At 54.0% G+C, this 20,321-nt stretch overlaps 1 protein-coding gene across 6 annotated transcripts in view; it reads right to left on the minus strand.

The window, feature by feature from the left end:
* Nucleotides 1–20,321, minus strand: part of GRAMD1B (GRAM domain containing 1B) — a 233,120-nt gene that overhangs the window by 23,267 nt on the left and 189,532 nt on the right. For 5 of the 6 annotated variants that reach the window (XM_008689943.2, XM_008689941.2, XM_040631101.1 and 2 more), the window contains 5 exons: nucleotides 15,545–15,565; nucleotides 3,367–3,451; nucleotides 2,701–2,804; nucleotides 1,831–1,926; nucleotides 389–469 (listed from right to left, as the gene is read on the minus strand). In XM_008689943.2, coding sequence (XP_008688165.2) covers nucleotides 389–469; nucleotides 1,831–1,926; nucleotides 2,701–2,804; nucleotides 3,367–3,451; nucleotides 15,545–15,565 — 387 coding nt within the window. Of the gene's footprint in view, nucleotides 1–388; nucleotides 470–1,830; nucleotides 1,927–2,700; nucleotides 2,805–3,366; nucleotides 3,452–10,986; nucleotides 11,239–15,544; nucleotides 15,566–20,321 lie in introns of those variants that run through there. The other variant, XM_040631104.1, reaches the window with a different exon arrangement.

Below are 20,321 nucleotides of genomic sequence, written 5' to 3' on the forward strand. Positions count from 1 at the left end.
GGACCCCCGTGATTCTGTAAGTGGTGACGGGCCTCTGCCTGCGCACCTGTGAGTAAACACCGTTCCTGCCTGCCAGCCCTTCCATCACTGTGGGTCTCACCAACCCGGGTACGTTTTAGGACCATGGAACAGAAGTGCCTGAAGCCAATGAGGGCCCTGCCCCCGGCAGCAACGAGGCTGCTCACACGGCACCACCCGGGGGAGAATACGGAACACACCGCAAGTCTGGGGGACTTCCAGAACCTTGAGGACACGTGGGCTGCTCTGGAGCTAGCCCACGTCACAGGAAGAGCACTCTCTCCACGCGACCCGCCCCCCAGGGGAGAGAACATTCCAGGTGGATGTGCGTCCTGAGGCCAAAGGAAGGAAGGAGCTGGGCAGTACTGACCTTTTCAAGGAGTGCATTCTGCCAGAGCCGGAACATCATCATGTACGTCCTATCCCGGGCCCCAAATGAAGTGAAAAAGTGCTGGGTGGGAAGAGAAAACAGCAAGAAGTTATCTGGTAAGATTCTAAGACTCACAATATAATGGAGGGAGACAGGATGCTTCATCCTTTTAAGAAAAGCTACTGACTTCATCCCCAAATACTATGGATTCAGCTATCCGTGACCATGACACCAAGGTACTCTAGTGATGGGGCCCAGTCCGTGGGGCCCAGGTACCTGGGACCTCCACGTCTCCACTGGCACTAAGTCCTTCAGTATTCACCCCTGCTTTCCATGGTCTTTCTCCCTCTGGTTGGAAGTTTTCATCTCCATAAAACAACTTTTTTCACCCACTGACTGGAACTGGGTTAACTGGTAAGCTGTGAACTAGACTTTGGGAAGGAGAAGACAAATCCACTAACCCACTCACTCTCTCATTCACTAATTCAACAAATACCTGAATACAGTACGTGCTGGGTACGATTTTACATATTTGGGGTACAATGGCAATCAAAACAGAGTTTCCTGTTCTTACTGTGCTTACACAGTAGCGGGGACCCTTTAGAACACGCGGGAAGGAAATGAAGGGGAACCAGATATTAGCGAACACAATCTAGGGGCTTCACAAACGCCGCCGCTTCGTGTAAACCACATGAAAGCCTTGGAAAATAAACCACCGCTAACGCCTAATAAAGAGAAACAGGTTGGTGGGATTTGGGGACTTCTGTAATCACAAAGCTGATTCGTGCCCGAAACAGAATTCAAACCAAAGACTAGCTGACCCCAAATCTCATGGCTGTTGCCACTGAACTGCTCAAGTCCAAGGGCTCTGTAGACCTGTGTTCAGCAGAGGCCTAGTCCACCCCTAGCCCTGAAGCTCTTAGTCTCCAGGTGCTGGTTAAAGGCCAAAGGTTTTCTCGGCCCTAAATGTTACCTACCACATTTCCCCCAGGCTGACGTGGATAATCCACTTCCTACCAGACTCTTCATCCCTCCTGATGAGCTATGCCGATACACAGTACATTTGCACAGCGCTTTACAACTTAGTGTTTTCAAATCCATGATGTCATTTCAAGCCCTTGTTATAGGAATGAATGGCTCCATGGCACACATGAGAAAACTAATGTGGAGAGAGGTTACATACCACACCCATGGTTATGGGACTCAATTCAAGTGCTCTGGCTCCAAGTCCAATGTATAGACCTTCCGTCCTCACCCCTGCTCAGACTCCAAACACCATGACCCAATGGAGGTGGTCCCTGCAATCTGCATCACCTTACCATCCCCCACCCCCATCCTCCTGGCTTCCATGTTCATGCAGCTGAAGGACAGAAATACAGAAGTGGGGGGGCCGGGAATTGGGGTGGTGGGGAGTAGAAGGTCCAAGATTAGACTCCACTTACCTTTTCTGAGTCAGTGCAAACTTGAATGGCATTGGGAATGAGGCGGGCTGTTTTCTCTTTAGTCATGGAGCAGATGTCTTTCAAACGGACGGTCAGCTGGCAACCCCCCAGGGACAGAGGAGGGATAATAAGCAAGAAGAGACATTCACTGAGTCGGCCACGAGTGTTTATGTGGCACCGGTTCAGAGAGAGGAAATCAGATCTCAATCTACTTATTTCTAAACCTGGAAGGGACCCCCTTAGAGATCATGTGGTTTAGCTCCCTATTTCACAGAAGCCACACAGTGAGGTGGCAGCTGAGCCTCGCCTACAGCCCCACAGGTGTCTTGGCTGCTGGTCTCGGGAGGCTTCCTTCTCATGTCTACACAGTCTGGTCAATGTGCACAGACCACATCACTACTTGCCACTTACAGAAACACAGGACAATGACACTGGATGGAACCATAAGGTCACCAGTTTATCTCTTCCTGCTTTATTTTATAAGATGAGGAGGCAGAGAAAAAACAAAGGACTAGCCTGATAAGACACAGCTAACTAGGTGGAGAACCCAGATAATGTACAACCCGGCCCTGAGCGCCAAGGCCAATGCCCCTTTGACTCAACTGCTCTACCTTCTGCAGTGACTCCTGCCGAATCCTTACTTGCATTTGCCAAAAGCAACTGCTCTCACGCTCTCCTCCACACCCAAGAGGGAAGGAGGGAGGGGAAGACATGGCAGAGGAGCTCTCTCCCTCAAAACTCAGGCATGTGCTTTTATGAATTATGCAAAGGGGTGGGCAGAGCAGGAAGCCAACCACAGGGAGAGCGTGGGGGCAGCTTGCTCAGTGCTAGGCAAGGGGACAGCCCAGGGAGAAAGCCCCCGGGCCTTACCAGTGTTTCCCAGCGGAAGATGTTGCTGTAGAAGCAAATCCAATTTTCAGAGAGGTAGAGCCGGCCCTGAAGAAGAATGTCTCTCTGGAGTGCACACGAGTAATCTGTGGTAGGATGGGAGACAGAGATGCTCAGAGACAGGAAGCATCTCCAGCAAACCACTACCAATGAGGCACGCCATCCCTCCCACCAGCACTGCGGGAGCCCCGCTGCCTACCACTCACTAGGCGGGTGAGACACTTGAACTAGTGGCCAAGCGAGTCCCTAGCAGCTCATGTGACGTGACACGTGCTGCTGTCTAGAGGCAGAGAGACGGATAAGGCGGAGGAGGGGGCGAGAAAGTCAGAGGGAGAGAAGGCCAATAAAATTAACTAACACCCCTCCCTTCACTGCTGGGCCACCTGCAGAGGTTAAGAGTGGCAGTGACTCATTCCAGGTCGGGCTCTCTGTTGAGGCCACCGCACACGTGCTGCTCAACCCTGAGCCTCAACCACGGGGGTCAGTGCTCTGGACATCTGTCCACTCTCCCTGCTCCCAGACAGATGTTCTCACTTGGGCTGGCTCTTCGGTGGGGAACCTCAGGACACAAGCAGCCTGAGTGCTGTCCTTGGGACACCCAGACTTCCTTCCCGCTCCCACCCCCTGCTCCCAGGTCCCCCGGCTCACCAACAATGAGGCGCTCCGTGTCTGGAAGTTGCTTAAAGAGCTTTCTGAAGTCTTCATTTCTCTGCTTGTAAGTTGGGCTTAACACCTGCGTGACAATGACCGAGGTTAGCAGGATGTTCCCAGGTTCTGCAGGGATGGGGAGGAAAACGCAGGAAGAGCACCTGCTTGCAAATTTAAAAGACAAAGAGGAGGCTCTGTTATCCCACAGACCCTGAGCGGACTGGTGAGGCAAAGGGGGCTTTGGTATGTATGGAAAAACAACATGGAGAGAATCGGACACTCCAAAACGGTCTGTACCCAGTGTCCATTAATGACAAAATGTCAAACATACTAAGCAAGGTCCACAGTAGATCCCAAGAAGAGAAAGGAAGGAGGGACACCTCCAGGGAGCTTCCTGGGACCCACCACGAGAGCTACTGCTGTCCTGCCTTCTGCCAGCAGGAAGCACCACCTTGACAGCAAAACAGGGGCCCAAAAGGGCTCCCCCAGCCCCCTAGCAGGACCCAGAATATGATGGTACTCAGTACACTTCTCAGAAGCAGTGGCTATCGTGACTAACACAGTAAGTACTTGGCTGTGTATGAAATTCACGACTGGAAAAGAAAAATCACCAAATGTAAGACTATTACGATGTGACTTGTCAATCATATCTCAAATGAAATGGGCAGTGGGGGGGAGGGCGGGAAGAACTGCACCTTACCAAGACTGGATTTAGGGAAAAAAACTCATAAAGCTAGTATTAGAATCAGCACAGAAGTAGAGAATTTAAAAGCACATCTGGCAACTGGAAGCACCCAACCCTGATTCCCTCCCCACCCTCTACAAGACCATCTAACCCAACCCGTCCATTAGCGATGAGGAAATGAAGGCCAGAGGGGAGACCCCTGCCCAAGAGTCCCCAAGCTGGTCAGTGGCAGATTTCTGCATCCCCAGTCCTCTGCTCACCTCTCACCACGATCTGTGTTATGGACGACCCTGTGCCCACTTAGCTTTTTGGGTGCAGACCTATACCCATAAACTGTCTTAGGAAATCCTCCTTGGAAATTCCATCAGCCAGGGGGACAGAGAGGAAACCTGATCTTTCCAAGCTTACAATCTTAAAATTAAAAGAGAAGAAGAAGAAGTGTAGCCCGTGGATGAAAGGCACCCAAGGATGATACATGAAGACAAGTGCACATCCAGTAGGCCCATGCATCTCAACAGAGAAACATCTGTACTCCACCCAGGCGAGTCACGGACCGACCTCCTTATGCCGGGAGCGCACCGGATCATCCTGGTGATGGTGACAGAGAGGTCTTGGCCATTTACACCTTCTACCCACTTCCCAGGGAATCCACTGGCATATAGCTACAGGGACAATGGGATATGCTTTAGACAGCTGATTTCTGGCTTTCTGCAAAACTAAGTGGCCCACGACCAAGCTCGGGCTTTGGCCTGACCACATTCAGGGCACGCACTTGACTACCTGAGCTAAGTGGCCTGATGGCTTTTACGCTAGAGGAAACAGGAATATTCCAGGAAGTTGGAGGAGAGAGAATGGCATGACTTCAGTTTGGGGGAGGGTTTCCAGAAGAGAGAGAGACAGACAGAAGACAGTGCTTTCAACTACTCTGTCTACAGTTAATTTGAATTTTAAACTTCTGTTTTGGCTTGTTTATAAAATGAGCTATACTAGCAGTAGTCAATGTCCTGTTACCTTCCCCCAAGCAATGCTATGCTGTAGAAGCCCAAACTTCAAAAATCACCTGCCATATGTTTGAACCAAGTATCAGGGCCACTGGGAGTGAGTATCTAGAAGCCAACCTATCCTCTGACTTCTACGGCTAGAAAAGACCTCCGAATACCACACTCCTCTGGCCCGTAGGTTAGTTCCAAACTGATACTGAGATATCCAACTGCCCCCTGGCCTTGCAGAACAGAGCCCACACACCTGACCACCTGATCATCAAGAAGTTCCTAATTAGGGGCAGCTGGTGGCTCAGTTGGTTAAGCATCTGCCTTCGGCTCAGGTCATGATCCCAAGGTCCCGGGATTGAGCCCGTCAGGCTCTCTGCTCAGCAGGGGCCTGCTTCTCCCTCTCCCTCTGCCCCTGCTCGTGCTCTCTCTCTTGCTCGCTCGCTCTCAAATAAAAATCTTAAAAAAAAAAAAAAGTAGTTCCTAATTATGTCTAACTGACCTTCTAGAGCTACAGTTGAGCAAATGTGAACTGAGTACCATGCACCAAGCATTGTCATCAGCCCTTCACGTACATCATTCCATTGGACCACAGATTGTTTTTATTATCCCATTTTATACACGAAGAAGCTGAGGTACAGAGAGGTTAAGCAACTTGTCCAAAGTTTGTGGTTACTAAGTAGGAGAGGAGAGCAGAGCCCCTGGTCTGGGTCACTGCTCAACGATGGCGCCTCCAGGTTTTGGTCCCAAGACGGAAACAGGGAAGCCCCGGCAGAGCTCACTCTCTGGCGAATGAGACGTTCACCTACTCTAGGGCCCCCACTAGTCTCTCATGCCCACAAGTGGTCTTTTTTCCCAGAGGGAGTAGTAAAAAAGCTTCAGTTTTTCAAGATGAAAAGTTCTGGACATTGGACATTAAGTGTGACTTCACTTAACGCTACTGAACTGAGAAATACTTAGAAATACTTAAGATGGTTAAGTTTTATGTTCTTTACTAAAAATTTCTTTAAAAAAAGTATCAATCAGGCGAGTCTTCATATTTACCACATTCCACTATCAGCCCGAGGACAAGCCTACCAGATGGCCCCAAGCCCCCTCCAAGTGTAACCAGGCATCAGGCATCCAATTCTCCGAAGCCTGGAAGTCCTCCTCTTTCTCATGTGCTTTCCACACTGCTGCCTCGCCCCTGCATCTCTCGCCTCCACTGGGAACTCAGACGTTGACAGACGTGGAGGTGCATGGCATCTGGCCATCATCTCCAAACCAAACCTCTGGCAAATGGAAGGAGCTGTTCCTCTCCTCTCCTCCGAACAAAGCTGTAGCCGCGTGGAGAGAGAGGGCAACGCCAGCCCTGACCTCGGAACTCAGCCAGGTCTACCAAAACTGGCTTGAGTGCAGGGACTCCTTAACCCAGCCTTGCAAATAAATGCCCTGATTCTACCGGGCTGCCAATGTGGATGGCAGGCCAGCCTCTGCCTCCCAGACTCTAAAGTGGCACTGGGTTGACCTGCCCCCATATACTATTTTGATGCAAGAGACCCCGACCCTCTGGCCTCCCACCCCCGTGCTCTTAAAGCAATTTCCTCCAAAGGTGAGGCATGGCTCACCTACTTTAATTTAAAATGGTCAGAGGATTTTAGTTCAAGGACGGTCAGATGTGGAGCCCTCAGGCAGCAGGGCCGAGTGGGGGATTACAGGGGTGCGGCAGACCCATCACACGGGCCCAGAGAAGTTAGGATGTACACTCACGGCTGGGATCTCCTCAGATCCGTGCCAGCAGTAGAGTTCTGCACCAGCAGGTGTATCCGTAAACTTCCTCAGGTACCACTGCAAAGGCTGGCTGTCCGGCTCCAGCAGGAGGCTCCAGAGGACCCCAGACTCAGTCAAAGATTCCATCGCTCCCCACAGCTCCACCTCCCAGTGGAGCTCGGCTCCTGGAGCTCTGGCTCCTGACTGTCCTCTCAGGATGAAAACAGTCAGTCTTGTCGGGCTTCTGGCAGAGGGTCTATGTGACCCTGACTGGCCTCCTTTTCTCTCCCAGAGGTCTGTTCTGAGCACGAAACCTCACAAGGGGGAGGGTGTGGTCAGCATGGTTCTTGGGACAGGCTGGCCGGCCAGTCTCCCATGGCCAGGTTTGGCGTCGTCCCACTTTGGTTCCCACAAGGTGGCTGGTCTTCAGGCTGAGGGTGACCCAGAGGGGATGCGGTGAAGCCCCTCCTCCTGGTCAGTGCGGACAGCCACTCCCAGAGGCCAGCTGAGGCCAGAAGACACAAGACAACACGGCAGGTGCACAGGGATGGCTTGAGGGCTCCGGACAGCAGGCTCCTGGTGGACAAACTGCGCAGGACGAGGACAACCCCGCAGCCAGGTCCGGAGGTGCACCCAGCTGGTTACTCACACAAAGCTCATAGTTGGTCGGAAACTCCGGGGCGAGAATGAACTCCCAGCTCCGTCTGGCCCTTCCCATAAAGCAGCCCGTTCACCGTGCAATCTCTCCGCTGGGCGGGCACTGGTCCCTATGACTCACAGCCCTCTCCCAGGCAGAGCGGCCACCACTGGCTGTCGCAACAAGGCCTGCTCTCACCCCCACCCCTGCACACACCCCTTTCCTTCCCCAGACCGTGCTCTCCTAGGCTGACCAGCAAACAACTTCTTTGTTACAGTCGCTCGTGGCAGGAGGGAGGCAGGGTGGGTGGGCGGGCAGGGCCAGAGCCCTACACATGCCTCAAGTTACAGGATCTGGGTGATGGTACTGGCCAACGTCCTCCAGTAACCTCCCGGCCTAGCCTGGCCTCCCCAGCAGATGTTTCCTGCAATGGAAAGTAGCTGGCCAGGGCTCCCAAGGGGGGAGGGGTGGGGGAGGTGCCAGGGGCATGGCTGCTATGATGGAATCTGAAATTGGAGATGCTAACAGCCAGGGACTTCTGGAGCACACTCCCGGCACTGACCCACCAGTCCACCAACTTCCCTGTGTGTAGCACCAGCAGGAGATTTGGAAGTTCGATTCCTCTCACGGCAGACATACTGGTGGGGAGAGGTTGGGCAGTTCGCCTGGAGAAGTTGAGGTCACCAGCTCCGGGGACCCTGCCCTGCCTCCAGCACTAACAGGAGGGGGATCCAGGCCAAGAGGATTCCCAGGCAGCTCCTCAGACCTTGAGGGCCAAGTAGCAATGCTAAGAGCAGAGAATTTGGCCCCGGAGTCAGAAGGAAACAGCCGAACCCAGGGAAGCAGGGGAATGGGAGCCAGGCCAATGGGGCCAGGAAGGGCTCCAGACAGAGAAGCTGGGGCAGCGAACACACAGCACTGGGACTGGGAAGACACGGGTCCCCAGGAAAGTCAGACCTCTGAAACAAATGGGGCACCTGCCTTGCCCTCCACAGCTATGCCCACTGTGCGGCGAGCATCCCAAGCCTGCACGTGATGATGAATGGTGCCTCTGGCCTAGGAGTCTCTGAGATTTGAGCCAGCAGGACTCAAACATGAGAATACTTTAAAAGGACCTAATGAATGCATTAAAAACGGAGATTCTTGGGGCGCCTGGGTGGCACAGGCGGTGAAGCATCCCACTCTTGGTTTCGGCTCAGGTCATGATCTCAGGGTCGTGAGATGGAGCCCTGTGTCGGACTCTGCACTCAGTGGGGCGTCTGCTGGAAGTTCTCCCCCTCTCTCTCCCTCTGCCCTTCCCCGCCTCTCTCTCTAAAAAATAAATAAATTGTTAAAGACCTCCGAATACCACACTCCTCTGGCCTGTAGGTTAGTTCCAAACTGATACTGAGATATCCAACTGCCCCCTGGCCTTGCAGAACAGAGCCCACACACCTGACCACCTGATCATCAAGAAGTTCCTAATTAGGGGCAGCTGGTGGCTCAGTTGGTTAAGCATCTGCCTTTGGCTCAGGAGATTCTTGACTCCCAAACCAAAGACTGTTTCCAAGGAACCCAGAGTCTCCCGGTTAAACGGTGTTAGAGAAAGTAGACAAAGAGTCAGAATTCTTCCCCAAACTCGTCTCTTTCTCTCTCTCATCATCTGCACACTGTGCACAGCCCCACGGCCTCCACCGTCACCCGTGCAGCGTGGTACCTCCATCAGACTATCGTCTTCCCCAGGAGGGATCTACGCCTCAAACAGTCTATCTTCTACAGCAGAGCATGATCTGCTATTCAGAAACTCTTTACCAAATGAACACATTCCTTACACACCTCTAAAACTGTTCCTATTCACAGTACGGCTGACGTGTGCACAGCCAGCCCGATCCCCACCTGTACGTGCATGGCCTCTCCGTGCCCGATCCCTGCCAACACCCCAAACCATACATCCGAGCTGCTCTCTGCCCTGTGTAAGGCAGCCCTATCCTTGGTAGTGTGATAAGCGACCCTGGCAGTTCCATTTTCCAGGGTGACCATAATGCCTCTCTCCTGGGCCATACCAGACCCCAAGATCTAGGCAATATATAGACCCACGAAAGCTGGATCCTTACAGTTAATTCCCTGGAAACATTTACATACTGCTATGGGCCGAACAGGTGAGGCAGAGGCAGGACACACCCAGAGAGACAACCCCGGGGGAGGCAAGTCTCAGTGCTCAGCCTTTGTCTCCCACACCCCCCACGATCGAATGGGCTGGGCTGGGCTGGGCAGGGCGGCAGGCAGCTTCGGGCCTGAGGAGAGGGAATTGACCCTGAGCTGAACATTAACTCGATGGCAAACACTGGGAGCTGGGACCAAGTGGTACCCCCTCCCTGGGTACAGCACGGGGGAGGGGAGAGGTGGAGGAACCCAGGGGAAAAACAGAGGGATTTTGATGGAGTACTGGCCTCACCTGGGAAGGAATCAATTAAGACCCTCAAAGGGAATCCTGGCCCTCCAAAGAAAGCCAGGTAGGGAGTAGGGAGGAGTGGCATGCTGGGTAGGAGGAGGGCAATGAGCAAAGAAAGGAGAGAAATATAGGTGGGACAGTGTCATGCAGAAAGGCTAAGAGGGGAGTGGGATTGAGAGAGGGTCTCATCAGGAGAGATGGGACCATTCCAGAGAAGGTGAAGGATGCGGGTCAGGGAAGCAGAAGTCAGGAAGACTCTTCCAAGACCACGTAAGTAACAGCGGGGAGATGGGCAGAGCGTACGGCAGCACAGGCAGCCTCCCTGGAAAGAACAAGGGTGCAGGCAGCAAGTCCTGTCTCCGAATTTCCACTCTCTGTACTGTCCCCCTAAGGTCCCAATTTCATGCCCACAAAGCCTTTGTTCTCTTGCTCTCAATCTCATGCCTGCCAGACCTGCTTGGTCATCCCACAGGATTGGCACTATCCCTTCCTCCCCAACCAAAAAAGCCAGTATCCCCATCCCAGGGCATCGAGGAGGAGCTTGGGTGCTAAGTCTCTCCCAGCCACCAGGGCCTAGGCTCCTAACCTCTGACCTCAGACAAGCTGCTTCTCTGGGTTGCCGTGATGACTGACCACCCCCCGCCCAGGAAGGGGTGAAGCAGATGAGGACAGTTACCTGTGCCCATACAAGGTGAGGCACCAAGCAGGAGACCCGTGACTGCTTCATCCAAGATGCAAGCCTACCGCACCCAAAAGGGACCATCTTCGGGGGACAGAACACCCCCCTCCCATCCCCAACTTTGCCGCTGGCTCCCTACTGAAACGAAAGCCCTGTTTCTGCTTATCCCACCACTTCATGTGTATGGGGGCTGCACCTTCCAAGCCTGGGGCCTTAACGAATAAAGTTGGGATCGTCAAGTAAGCGGGGGGGGGGGGGGGGGATGTAAGGGGGCATAGATGTAATCAAGCCTGGGATGGCCTTAAGGCAGCTGTAGACTGCACTGCCTTCAAACCCCACTTTTTTTTTTTTTTAAGATTTTATTTATTTATTTGACAGAGATAGAGACAGCCAGCGAGAGAGGGAACACAAGCAGGGGGAGTGGGAGAGGAAGAAGCAGGCTCATAGCAGAGGAGCCTGATGTGGGGCTCGATTCCATAATGCCAGGATCACGCCCTGAGCCGAAGGCAGATGCTTAACAACTGCGCCACCCAGGCGCCCCTCAAACCCCACTCTTGATCTGCATATCATACCCCTGGCTAGAGACCAGAAGCTCTCACGCCTCAGCCTTTCCACGTGTCCCTGGAGTCTAGCCGCTTCCTTCCACGGGTCTCACTGTTTAGGCCAAAGTGGTCTGCCATCATGGTGACCGCTCCTCCTTGGCTGGAGAGGTGAAAGTAAAATGTGGAACAATGAGATACCACCTCACACAGGTCAGAAGGGCTAAAATTAAGTCAGGAAATGACAGATGTTGGCGAGGTTGTGGAGAATGCGGAACCCTCTTATGCTGTTGGTGGGAATGCAAACTGGTGCAGCCACTCCGGAAAACAGTATGGAGGTTCCTCAAAAAGTTAAAAATAGAACTACCCTACGACCCAGCAATTGCACTACTAGGTATTTACCCCAAAGATACAAATGTAGTGATCTGAAGGGGCACCTGCACCCCAATGTTTATAGCAGCAATGCCCAGAATAGCAAAACTGTGGAAAGAGCCCAGATGTCCATCGACAGATGATGGATAAAGAAGACATGGTATCTACATACAATGGAATATTACTCAGCCATCAGAAAGAATGAAATCTTGCCATTTGCAACAACATGGATGGAACCAGAGGGTACTACGCTAAGAGAAATAAGTCAGAGAGACAAATACCAAATGATTTCACTCCTGTGGAATTTAAGAGACAAAACAGATGGACATAGGGGAAGGGAAGGAAAAATAAAATTAGATGAAATCAGAGAGGGAGGCAAACCATAAGAGACTCTTAACTCTAGGAAACAAACCGAGGGATGCTGGAGGGGAGGTGGGAGGGGGTGGGATAACTGGGTGACAGGTATTAAGGAGGGCACGTGATGGAATGAGCACTGGGTGTTGTATGCAACTGATGAATCACTGAATTCTACCTCTGAAACTAACAATGCAGTATATGTTAGCTAAATCAAATTTAAATAAAAAAATTTAAAATAAATAAATTAATGAATATATATATCACAAATACCATATTTAAAAATATAGTGGAATAGTGGAATCTTGCCCCAGGAAATTACAGAAGTCTATTCATTATCACTATGTTTTGTATTATTCTGGCAAGAAAAAGAGATACAAGTATCAGAGGGAAAAAAAAAAAGGAAAATGTGGAAGAGAGGCAAGTAAAGGAGGGGGCTGAGGAGCGGGCTGGGGAGCGGGCTGCGGAGGTGCTGGGTGGGCTTCCCATCAGACCCAAGCTACTCCAACAACCTGAGATGTTCTCTCAACGGTCAGCAGCTCTGCAAGGACACCCAGTCCGGAACCTGACCAGGGCATGTGTGACTGTCCTAGAGCTGGGATGACAAAGCCTTTGCCCATCCACACAACCGTGGCACCTCAGTCGACAGCCCAGCTGGAGCACCACCCTGAGTGTCAAAGAGGGCTGTCAGCGGCACTGAGAAGGGGAGTCGGGGCAACACAGAGGCAAGGTGAGTGCCTTCTAGAAAACCTTGAATGTACTATTGGCGGGCAGTGCTGGGGAGCTGGGGGGGGCGGTTTGGACTGAAGTTTCCCGATGGGGCCTCTGCACACAAGAGCACAGGCTCATATACGACACATGGCAGGGGGGTATCCAGCCACCCAAGGGCTCAGGTGCTGGGCGCATGGGGGCACCTCACGCCCGTGGGCATCGATTCACATGGCTCTGGGGAAATGCCCAGGTGGTAGCTTCCTGATGGGGCAGGACAACGGTGCCTAGAGGAATGGCCACGCTCAGGCCTGCGCCACGGATAAGCCCGCGGGGACCATCTGAGTGGGCAGGGACGGGGGTGATGCTTGCTGTGTGAAACAGGCAGCATCCTGCCTGCTTCCTCCAGACACTAGAAGCTGGCAAGCCCAGAGCCAGGGCACAGTCTGGGCCTCAGGAAGAGAGCAGGGTTTTCACTAGAGGAGGAGCCCGGGGTTACCTGAAGCCAGCCTTTCTAGGGCTCTGCCCGCTCCACCAGCTGCTGATTCCCTCCCGCTGTGGAAACACATGAAGACAAGTGGAAAGGGAAACCAGACACAGCCCTAATACCTGCAGCTCGGGCCGGCTGGAGGTCCCCCGTCACCTCTCGGCCTCCCAGAGTCTGCCTACCATCTCCCTGTCCCTCCACATCACTCCGTTCTGCAGCCTGTGCCTGCCCCCGTGTCAGGCCTCCACAGATGAAGCAGGGCAGGACCCGGGCAGATGGGAGGCAGACAAGCAGCCACGTCTGCCTGGCAACATGGACACAGAGCCAAGGGAAAGGCAGCCAGAAGAAGACATTTCTGGATGGGGCCCCTGGTGTCTGCAAGACGCCTCAGAGTGAGAGCACGCGGCCCAGAGAGGGGGCGGCCAGGGGGAGCGTGAAACACTGCTCAGCACAGAGTCCCTTGTGCACTCGACCTCTGTGAGTTAATGATTTGTGCCAAGTGGAGAGTCTGTCATGTTTCTGTAATTCACTTGGGGTGAGGGGGAGAAGGCTGGAGGAGACACTGACCATCTGTGAGTCCCAGCAAAGCCTAGGAGATGACATTACGTGGAGGCCCACTGTAAGAGACGTGCAGTCAGGCAGGAAGGGTCTCCAGCTTCAGGACTCCAGGCAGGAAGCGGGGCTCCAGCCACTCCTGGCTCCTCTGCCATCTCCTACTCATCTGTCGCAGGAGCCCGTGAGTTTCTGGGCCCCTGCGGTCGCTGGCATCCATTCCTATCCTTTACTCTGTGAAGGCTCAGGTGCCTGCTGTGATGTGCAAGGGGGGGATGGGGGGCGGGGGGGGGGCTCTGAGGAAGCCAGGGAGGGGAAGGAAAACCTGCTGGCTGGCTGGCGGCAGAGAGGAAGGGAGAGCCAGCCAGAGAATGGAAATCAGAGAAAGGAGAGGAGGAGGAGCCAGAGACAAAAGGATAGGGAAGAAGTCAAGGAAAGGGAAAGTGAGCTGGAACAGAAAAGCCTGATTCAAAGAAAGACAGCGAGAAAAGAGAGGGGGGGCGGGGACTGCATGTCCAAATTTGGCTGTTTCGATGGTCTACCATGTCTGCAGCCACCTGTTTCCTGTTCCCTTTGGGGGCATGGGGCACTAATTGCGCAATACCGCTGAGAGCAGGGAGGTTTTGTCAGGCAAGGGATGCTGGAGGCCCCACATGGCTCCCAGGAAAGCGGCCCCCACTCTCCTCCCTCACAGAAGCAGCTTCTGTCGCCTCCAGGATGTGAGCTCTAAGCAGCGCGGGGGTTGAAGACCACAGTGGGTCCAAGGGGAAGGGCTGGGGAGTGTGGGAGTGTAGTCTGGCTTCTCCCCGACACAGGCCACCTCAGCCCACAGCTCGTCTCCGTCAGCCCGGCCCTCCAACCCTCGCCTCGGGTGTGCCAGGCTAGGTGGGCAGAGCCCCCCAGGGAGAGGCAGGCCCGCTGAGCAGCAAGAGGTCAGAAGCCCCAGGGCTAACTGGAATGTGCTTGGCTTTGGGGCATCACTGAAAATATCCCCCGACCTCACCCCACACGAACACACGATTCAGACTCAAGTCCCTACATTAAATGCAAGGCTCCTCCCCACCCCTGCGGTGTCCACGGCCTCCGTCACTCTCAGCCACCTTCTCCCCCACCTTCTGCATGCCCGGGAAACCCGCTGGAGTGCAGCCTGGTGCCAGCGGAGGCGGGGAGTGGTACCTGCATGATTAAGCAGACGCGAATGTGGGGAATGGCAGACTCGGGCCAGGAATGACGGGGACCTGCCAGGCCCTCTGCAGTGCAGTCCCAGAGGGCAGAGTACAATGTGGCGGGGCTGGCTGAGACTTTGGTCAGCTGCTCTCCAGCGGAAAAGTTCAGAACGCTGCAGCCCAGTCTGTGTGATGGGGACTGTGGTCTTGGATGGACTGTTTCGTCCACAATACAATTTCTGGCTACAGAGCAGCTGGCTAAGCCGTCACCACCAAAGACGACCCCTTCACCACAGACCCAAGAGCAGCGGATGTCTTCAAGAAGGCACATGCCCTTTGGGGCTGTGGAGGTGGGCCTTGGGGCAGAAGTCAAATTCCATTTCATGGGACGGCCTCTCTACTAGTGGGGAAAAGTCTTCTGGCTGCATTTCCCCCAAAACGTGTCGGCTAAGGGAAGGAGATTTGGGTCCTAAGTTCAGGCCCCAGGGCTGTCCCAGTCCCAGAATTCCGCCTGGTCTTTGGATGCCTCCCCCAGCAAGTCCCCTCCATTGGGGCTGGAGAGGCCCTGTCCAGGAGTATAAGGGAGGATAAGGAGGGCCATCCCTCCTTGGTCTCCCTGAATCAAATCCTCCTTCACCAGCGGTCCTGTCCTGCGGCAGGGGATAACCAGTGTGTCTGGTCTTTGAGGGAGGGGCCTGGCCAGAGGCCCCTCAACTGGCTCAAGCCCATGAGCCAGCCAAACTGCACTCCACACCTCTCCATTCTCCAACCATTCCCAACCCCCACCCACTTCCCACATACCCGACGAGAAGAGAAACAGAGATACTTACATTATACCAACTCTGGCTTTTCTGAAAGGACAAAATAAGAGAAGGTACCATTAGTCAGGGAAGAGATGGTGGGAATGGCCGGGGCATGCCCGGCTCCTGAGGGAAGGTTACACAGACAGCAGAGGGCGGGCAGGGAGGAGGAATCCCAATGCAGCTGAATGCTTCCCATGTGGCTGCTCGAGAGGGGTCCTCCTTTCTCAAGACAGCTCCAGAAAGGAGGCCCAGGGCAGGTCCATGCTGGAAGCCTCACCAAGGTCGGGCGGCAGGCAGCAGCAGCACCAGCCAGAGCTCAGCTGGAAGGGAGTTGGAGCCCCATCACAAGGTTCTCTGATGGGGGGAAAGGATGCGCTGCAGGCATCCAAGACCCAGTCCCCAGATGGGCCCTGACCAGAAGCAAAGTGCAGATAGAGACCAACCCAGCTTTCCGCCCCAGGTCAGCCCGTCTGCAGAAGGCAAGAGGGGACCCTTCGGGTCAAGGAAAAAAAGGGGCTGCCTGGAAACCTCCTCCAACTATGTTCTCGGGGAGCAGAGGAGTCCACTTCTCCTCGTACTAAACAGCTGGCTGATGACCGAGGTGACAAAGGCAGGGGAGTACTGGGGGCTCTGCCCTGGGAGGAAGCTAGAAACACATCATTGCTAATGGTGCCTCCCTGATTTGAAGTGCTGGAATTCCGTTACCAACCAAATCAAGACTCTGCACCAGCTCCAGAATTCAGGTGCTCTCCATTCCCGGCCCTGGGCAAAGGTGACTCGTTTTCATGGCAACAGAGGGGTGGCTGAAATTGTGCTTTGTCTACCTCCAATCTCTATGGCCAGGAGTCCTTGATGCACACCCCACTTGAAAGACAGACAGACAGGCAGATAGGAACATACACACACACACACAGCTGCCTGGGCCCCATTCCTTAAGGCGCTGATCCAACAGTTTTGGATTGGAAATGGGGTATTTTCGGTTGTAAGAAGCTTGCCAAAGGTATAAGTGCAGCAAAAAATCACTATGTAGGGGAAAACCATGCCTGCATGTCAACAACTGTACACAGAGGTGTGGATTCTGGGCCCAACTGGCAGCCTTTATCCCCCTGCCTCGTCTAGGAGACCCTGACTTGTAAGGGAAAGAAAGGGCAGTCACAGTCTCAGAACGTCCACGGGGAGCATGTCCGGTGGGGGTGGAGGGCAGGTGACAAAAGTTCGGTCATGAGATCTCCCCCTTCGCCAGCTCTCCCACTCCACCAGAAGAACTCTCTAGATGCTCTCCATAGTCGTTTCCCAACAAAGGCTGTCACTATGGCCCACGTGCAAACCACATACTCGAACCATGGCCTTACCTTCTCCTCTAATCCACAGCTCTTCGCAGGTAAAGGGGCCAGATCCAAATACTTAAAACCAACTATTTCACTATTGAGGGAGCTACTGTCATGTAGGGATCCTGGACCTGGATCCAAAAATTAGCCTGTAAACATGTGGTGCAGGCTACCCGTACCTGGAGGAGAGTGGATGGGGCAGAGGCAGCGTCTGACCTGATCTGCACCTCGGGAGGTCTTCACTCCTGGAGCCTGCCTCTGAGATCACAGGGCATGAGGCTGTGCAGACACTCCTTAAACGCCAACTCCCAGCAGTGGACAGGCACTCTCTGGTGCTCCAGCCTCAACGGCTCCCCAGGTCCCTACATGTCATCTACCCAAAGCCAGGCCCTCAGACACCTGCTTCATAACTGAGAAAATGCTCTGTCACCTGCCCCCCAGCTCCTTACCCCACTGTCCCGGCCTTCCTGGAAGACCCTAGGAGGGAAAGGGCCAACAGGAACGAACTCGGGCTGGGTGTGGGGACCCAAGATCCTTTATGATTACTCCTGTGCGGTGTTCTCGCTCTTGCCCAAGGTACACAGAAGAGGTAGATTTTCCTTCTTCCCATACTGCCACACAGATATGTGTCCCTTCTCAATCTGTTAGAACAGCTTCAGAGTGATGAAGAGCCTCGACCAGGGAACCCATGTCCCATTTCTGTGTGATACCTCTGTGTAATACTTGCTCTTCTATAAAGGGGGGCAGGGGATAAGAATTTGTGTCCCCAAGTACTGAAATGTGAAATGTACCATCAAGAGCGAGGACTTCTGTCTTCCTCTTCAGTGTGAGACTCTACCCTAAGCAGTCATCTCCAGGCAGCTTCTTATCTGCCACCTCTGAGGGTACCCCTGAGGAAAATGCCCCCACTCCCTGATCCACAGGAGCTCCTGAGAATACCTACTGTGGGCATGGGTCTCTGAACTCTGACCAGCCTCCTGGAGGCAGATTTCACCCTCGTAGCTTTGCTCTCCCAGGGCTGAGTCCCCAGCTCGTGGAGGAGGGGAAACCAGAGAAGTCTACCGACCTCGGTGCGGCGAGAGCAGAAGTGTCCCCTGGCACGAGTTAGGCTTTCTGCCCCTGCAGGTTTCCTGAAATGCCCTTCCTTTGCAGAGAGGGCCAGAAGCACGGGAAACACAGAACTAGGTGGTGGGGGTGAAGGCTCCTCTGACAGGTTATGAATGGATTTGTCTAAAAAGGGGAGGAGGGAGTCAGGAAAAGTACTCAAAGACAGAGCTGCTGATGACAGGGAGCTGAGCAGAGCACATTTTTATGACCTCCTAGAAGGGGTCTCAAGAATAAGCACTAAAGGAATGCAAGGCCCCTGGAGAGAGACCCACATTCCCTACAGACATGTCCCCAGTGCAAAGGTTCCTGGAGTTGGGAAGATGGGGGCTGGGGGACCAGGGGAGGGGGAGAGAGGAGCTCTACTTAGAGGAGGTAGGCAATAAAAAGAGACTTCTTACTTTGATCAGGTTAAGTCTGTCGTACTGGGGAAAAAACCATAAAAATTAGGATTCAAAGACAAGGAAAAAGTCAAGGGGAAAGGAGGAGCAAAGCCACTGAGCCGGGGTGACACAGCCCACCCAGCCTGGGCTGGGGCGGGGCGAGGGGGGGGGCTGACCCACTGGGGCCGGCCTAGAGCAGGAGCTCCTGGGAGCAGACAGCGGCCGCTGGTTCCCCCTAGTGGCCACAGGCCAGCAGTAGAGAGCGGAAGCTGGGTGGTGGAAAAGGAAAGAAGCCTTGACATCTTCTAGCTCAATGCTCTGGGCAGGGCTGCACCCAGGAAGGGTCAGCCTAGGCGGTCTAGTTATAGATTCACAGACGAGGGGCCTTACTAATCCTCTAGCCCAAACCCTGAAGATTAACACAAGGAAATGGAGGCCCTGGGGCGGGAAGACGGACACAGCAGGACGCCTGGCTCCAGGGAGAAGGGGAAGCCCTCTCCAGCTTGCCTGGAAAACACAGGAGGTGTCCCCCTCTGTGAGGTGGACGGGCAGCAGGGAGGGAGGTAAGGCAGCCTGGCTGGGTAGCAACCACAGCTCTGGCTACTAGATCCCTCGCCGTAGATACGTCAACCTGAGACAAGGGTCCACCAGGGGAGGGGGTATCGCCACCTCACCTCTGCAGCTCTCCAAAACAGGGGACTCCAAGACTATGTGTCTGCCACCCTTGAGCTCCTCAAAGGGAAAATAACACCCAGCCCCCCACGACCCCCAGTCACCTCCCTCTTCAGCTCCTTATGAAAGGGGGACATGGCTAACTTTGAATTCACGCTCAGCTCTTAGGGCCTTCTTTATGCCTCATTTTGCCTCTCAGGGCCTCCGTCTGGCTCCGTGGACCAGCTCCCTGAAACACGCCCCTAACACCCCACTCAGAAAGGAGTTCCCCCAGCCTCTGACATGTAACCACCCCAGCTACACATGTGCTTCTAACAGGTTCGGTCTGTGGAAAATCTAGGCATGTGTCTTCTCTCCCTTCCTAGACTGTATGCTGCCTAGGGGCAGGAACCTGGTCTTTACACAAGACCTGCCGTTCAGTAGGAGAGGTTTAAAAATTCTCATCACCGAGTGCTCACATCCACCCAGCACCTGATGGAAAGAGACACCGGCACCCCGTACGGATGGCCATCAGTAAGGTCTGCTGGGTTCACTGAGTGCCTTGCTACGCATGAGGTAAGAGGGTAAGTAGCTTGCAGCTTCACCTTAGGATGGAAAAGTCCGTGGGCAGAACCAGAGAGACAGAACAATTCAATGCGTGTGTCTGGCAACACGCATGCTCTCCCCAGCCAGAGGGGTGAGGGGCCGGGCTGGGGTGCCGGCCCCACAGAGAACTCCTCGCTCACACCAGCCAGAGCTCCTCTTCCCTTACCTACAGCGAGGAGCCACTGTGTCAAGTCCTCAGAAGCAGCTTTTAGCCTGAAGGTCACAGACTCTAGGATTAGCCCTGAAGTCTCTTGTTCTTCCCTCAGGAAAGAGAACAGCTGTTCGCCCTCCTCCTCCTCCCCAAAACACTTACAGAGGCTCAAGACTATTATTAAGTCATTCCTCTGCTTTTTCTTCTCCGGGCGACATCCTACCTCCTTTCCCCCGTGGGGATTATTTCCTGAGCCCCGCTGTTTTAAAATACCGATTGCTCACGCTGTACTCCCTCCAAGTTCTGCTCGGACCTCTGAAATCCCGGGGGCCCTGGGCAGACTGGCCTCCCTGACCTGGTCGCACTGCTATGGGGCCCGGCAGGGGCACCGTCAATGCCCACCAACCGCTAGATGCTAGCACCTTGCCCTTCTGGGAGAACAGTGCTGCTCTGATCACAATTCAGAGTGATCACCACAGGCCCCTGGGCTGGGCAGTGAGAGGAAGCAGTGAGGGGTACCCAGGCAGAGCAGCTGTCAGTAGGCAGGCGGAGCTCCTGAGGTCGATCTACTGCACCAGGGA

Source organism: Ursus maritimus, unplaced genomic scaffold (assembly GCF_017311325.1).
Source record: "Ursus maritimus isolate PB19 unplaced genomic scaffold, ASM1731132v1 scaffold_16, whole genome shotgun sequence".
Lineage (NCBI taxonomy): Eukaryota > Metazoa > Chordata > Mammalia > Carnivora > Ursidae > Ursus > Ursus maritimus.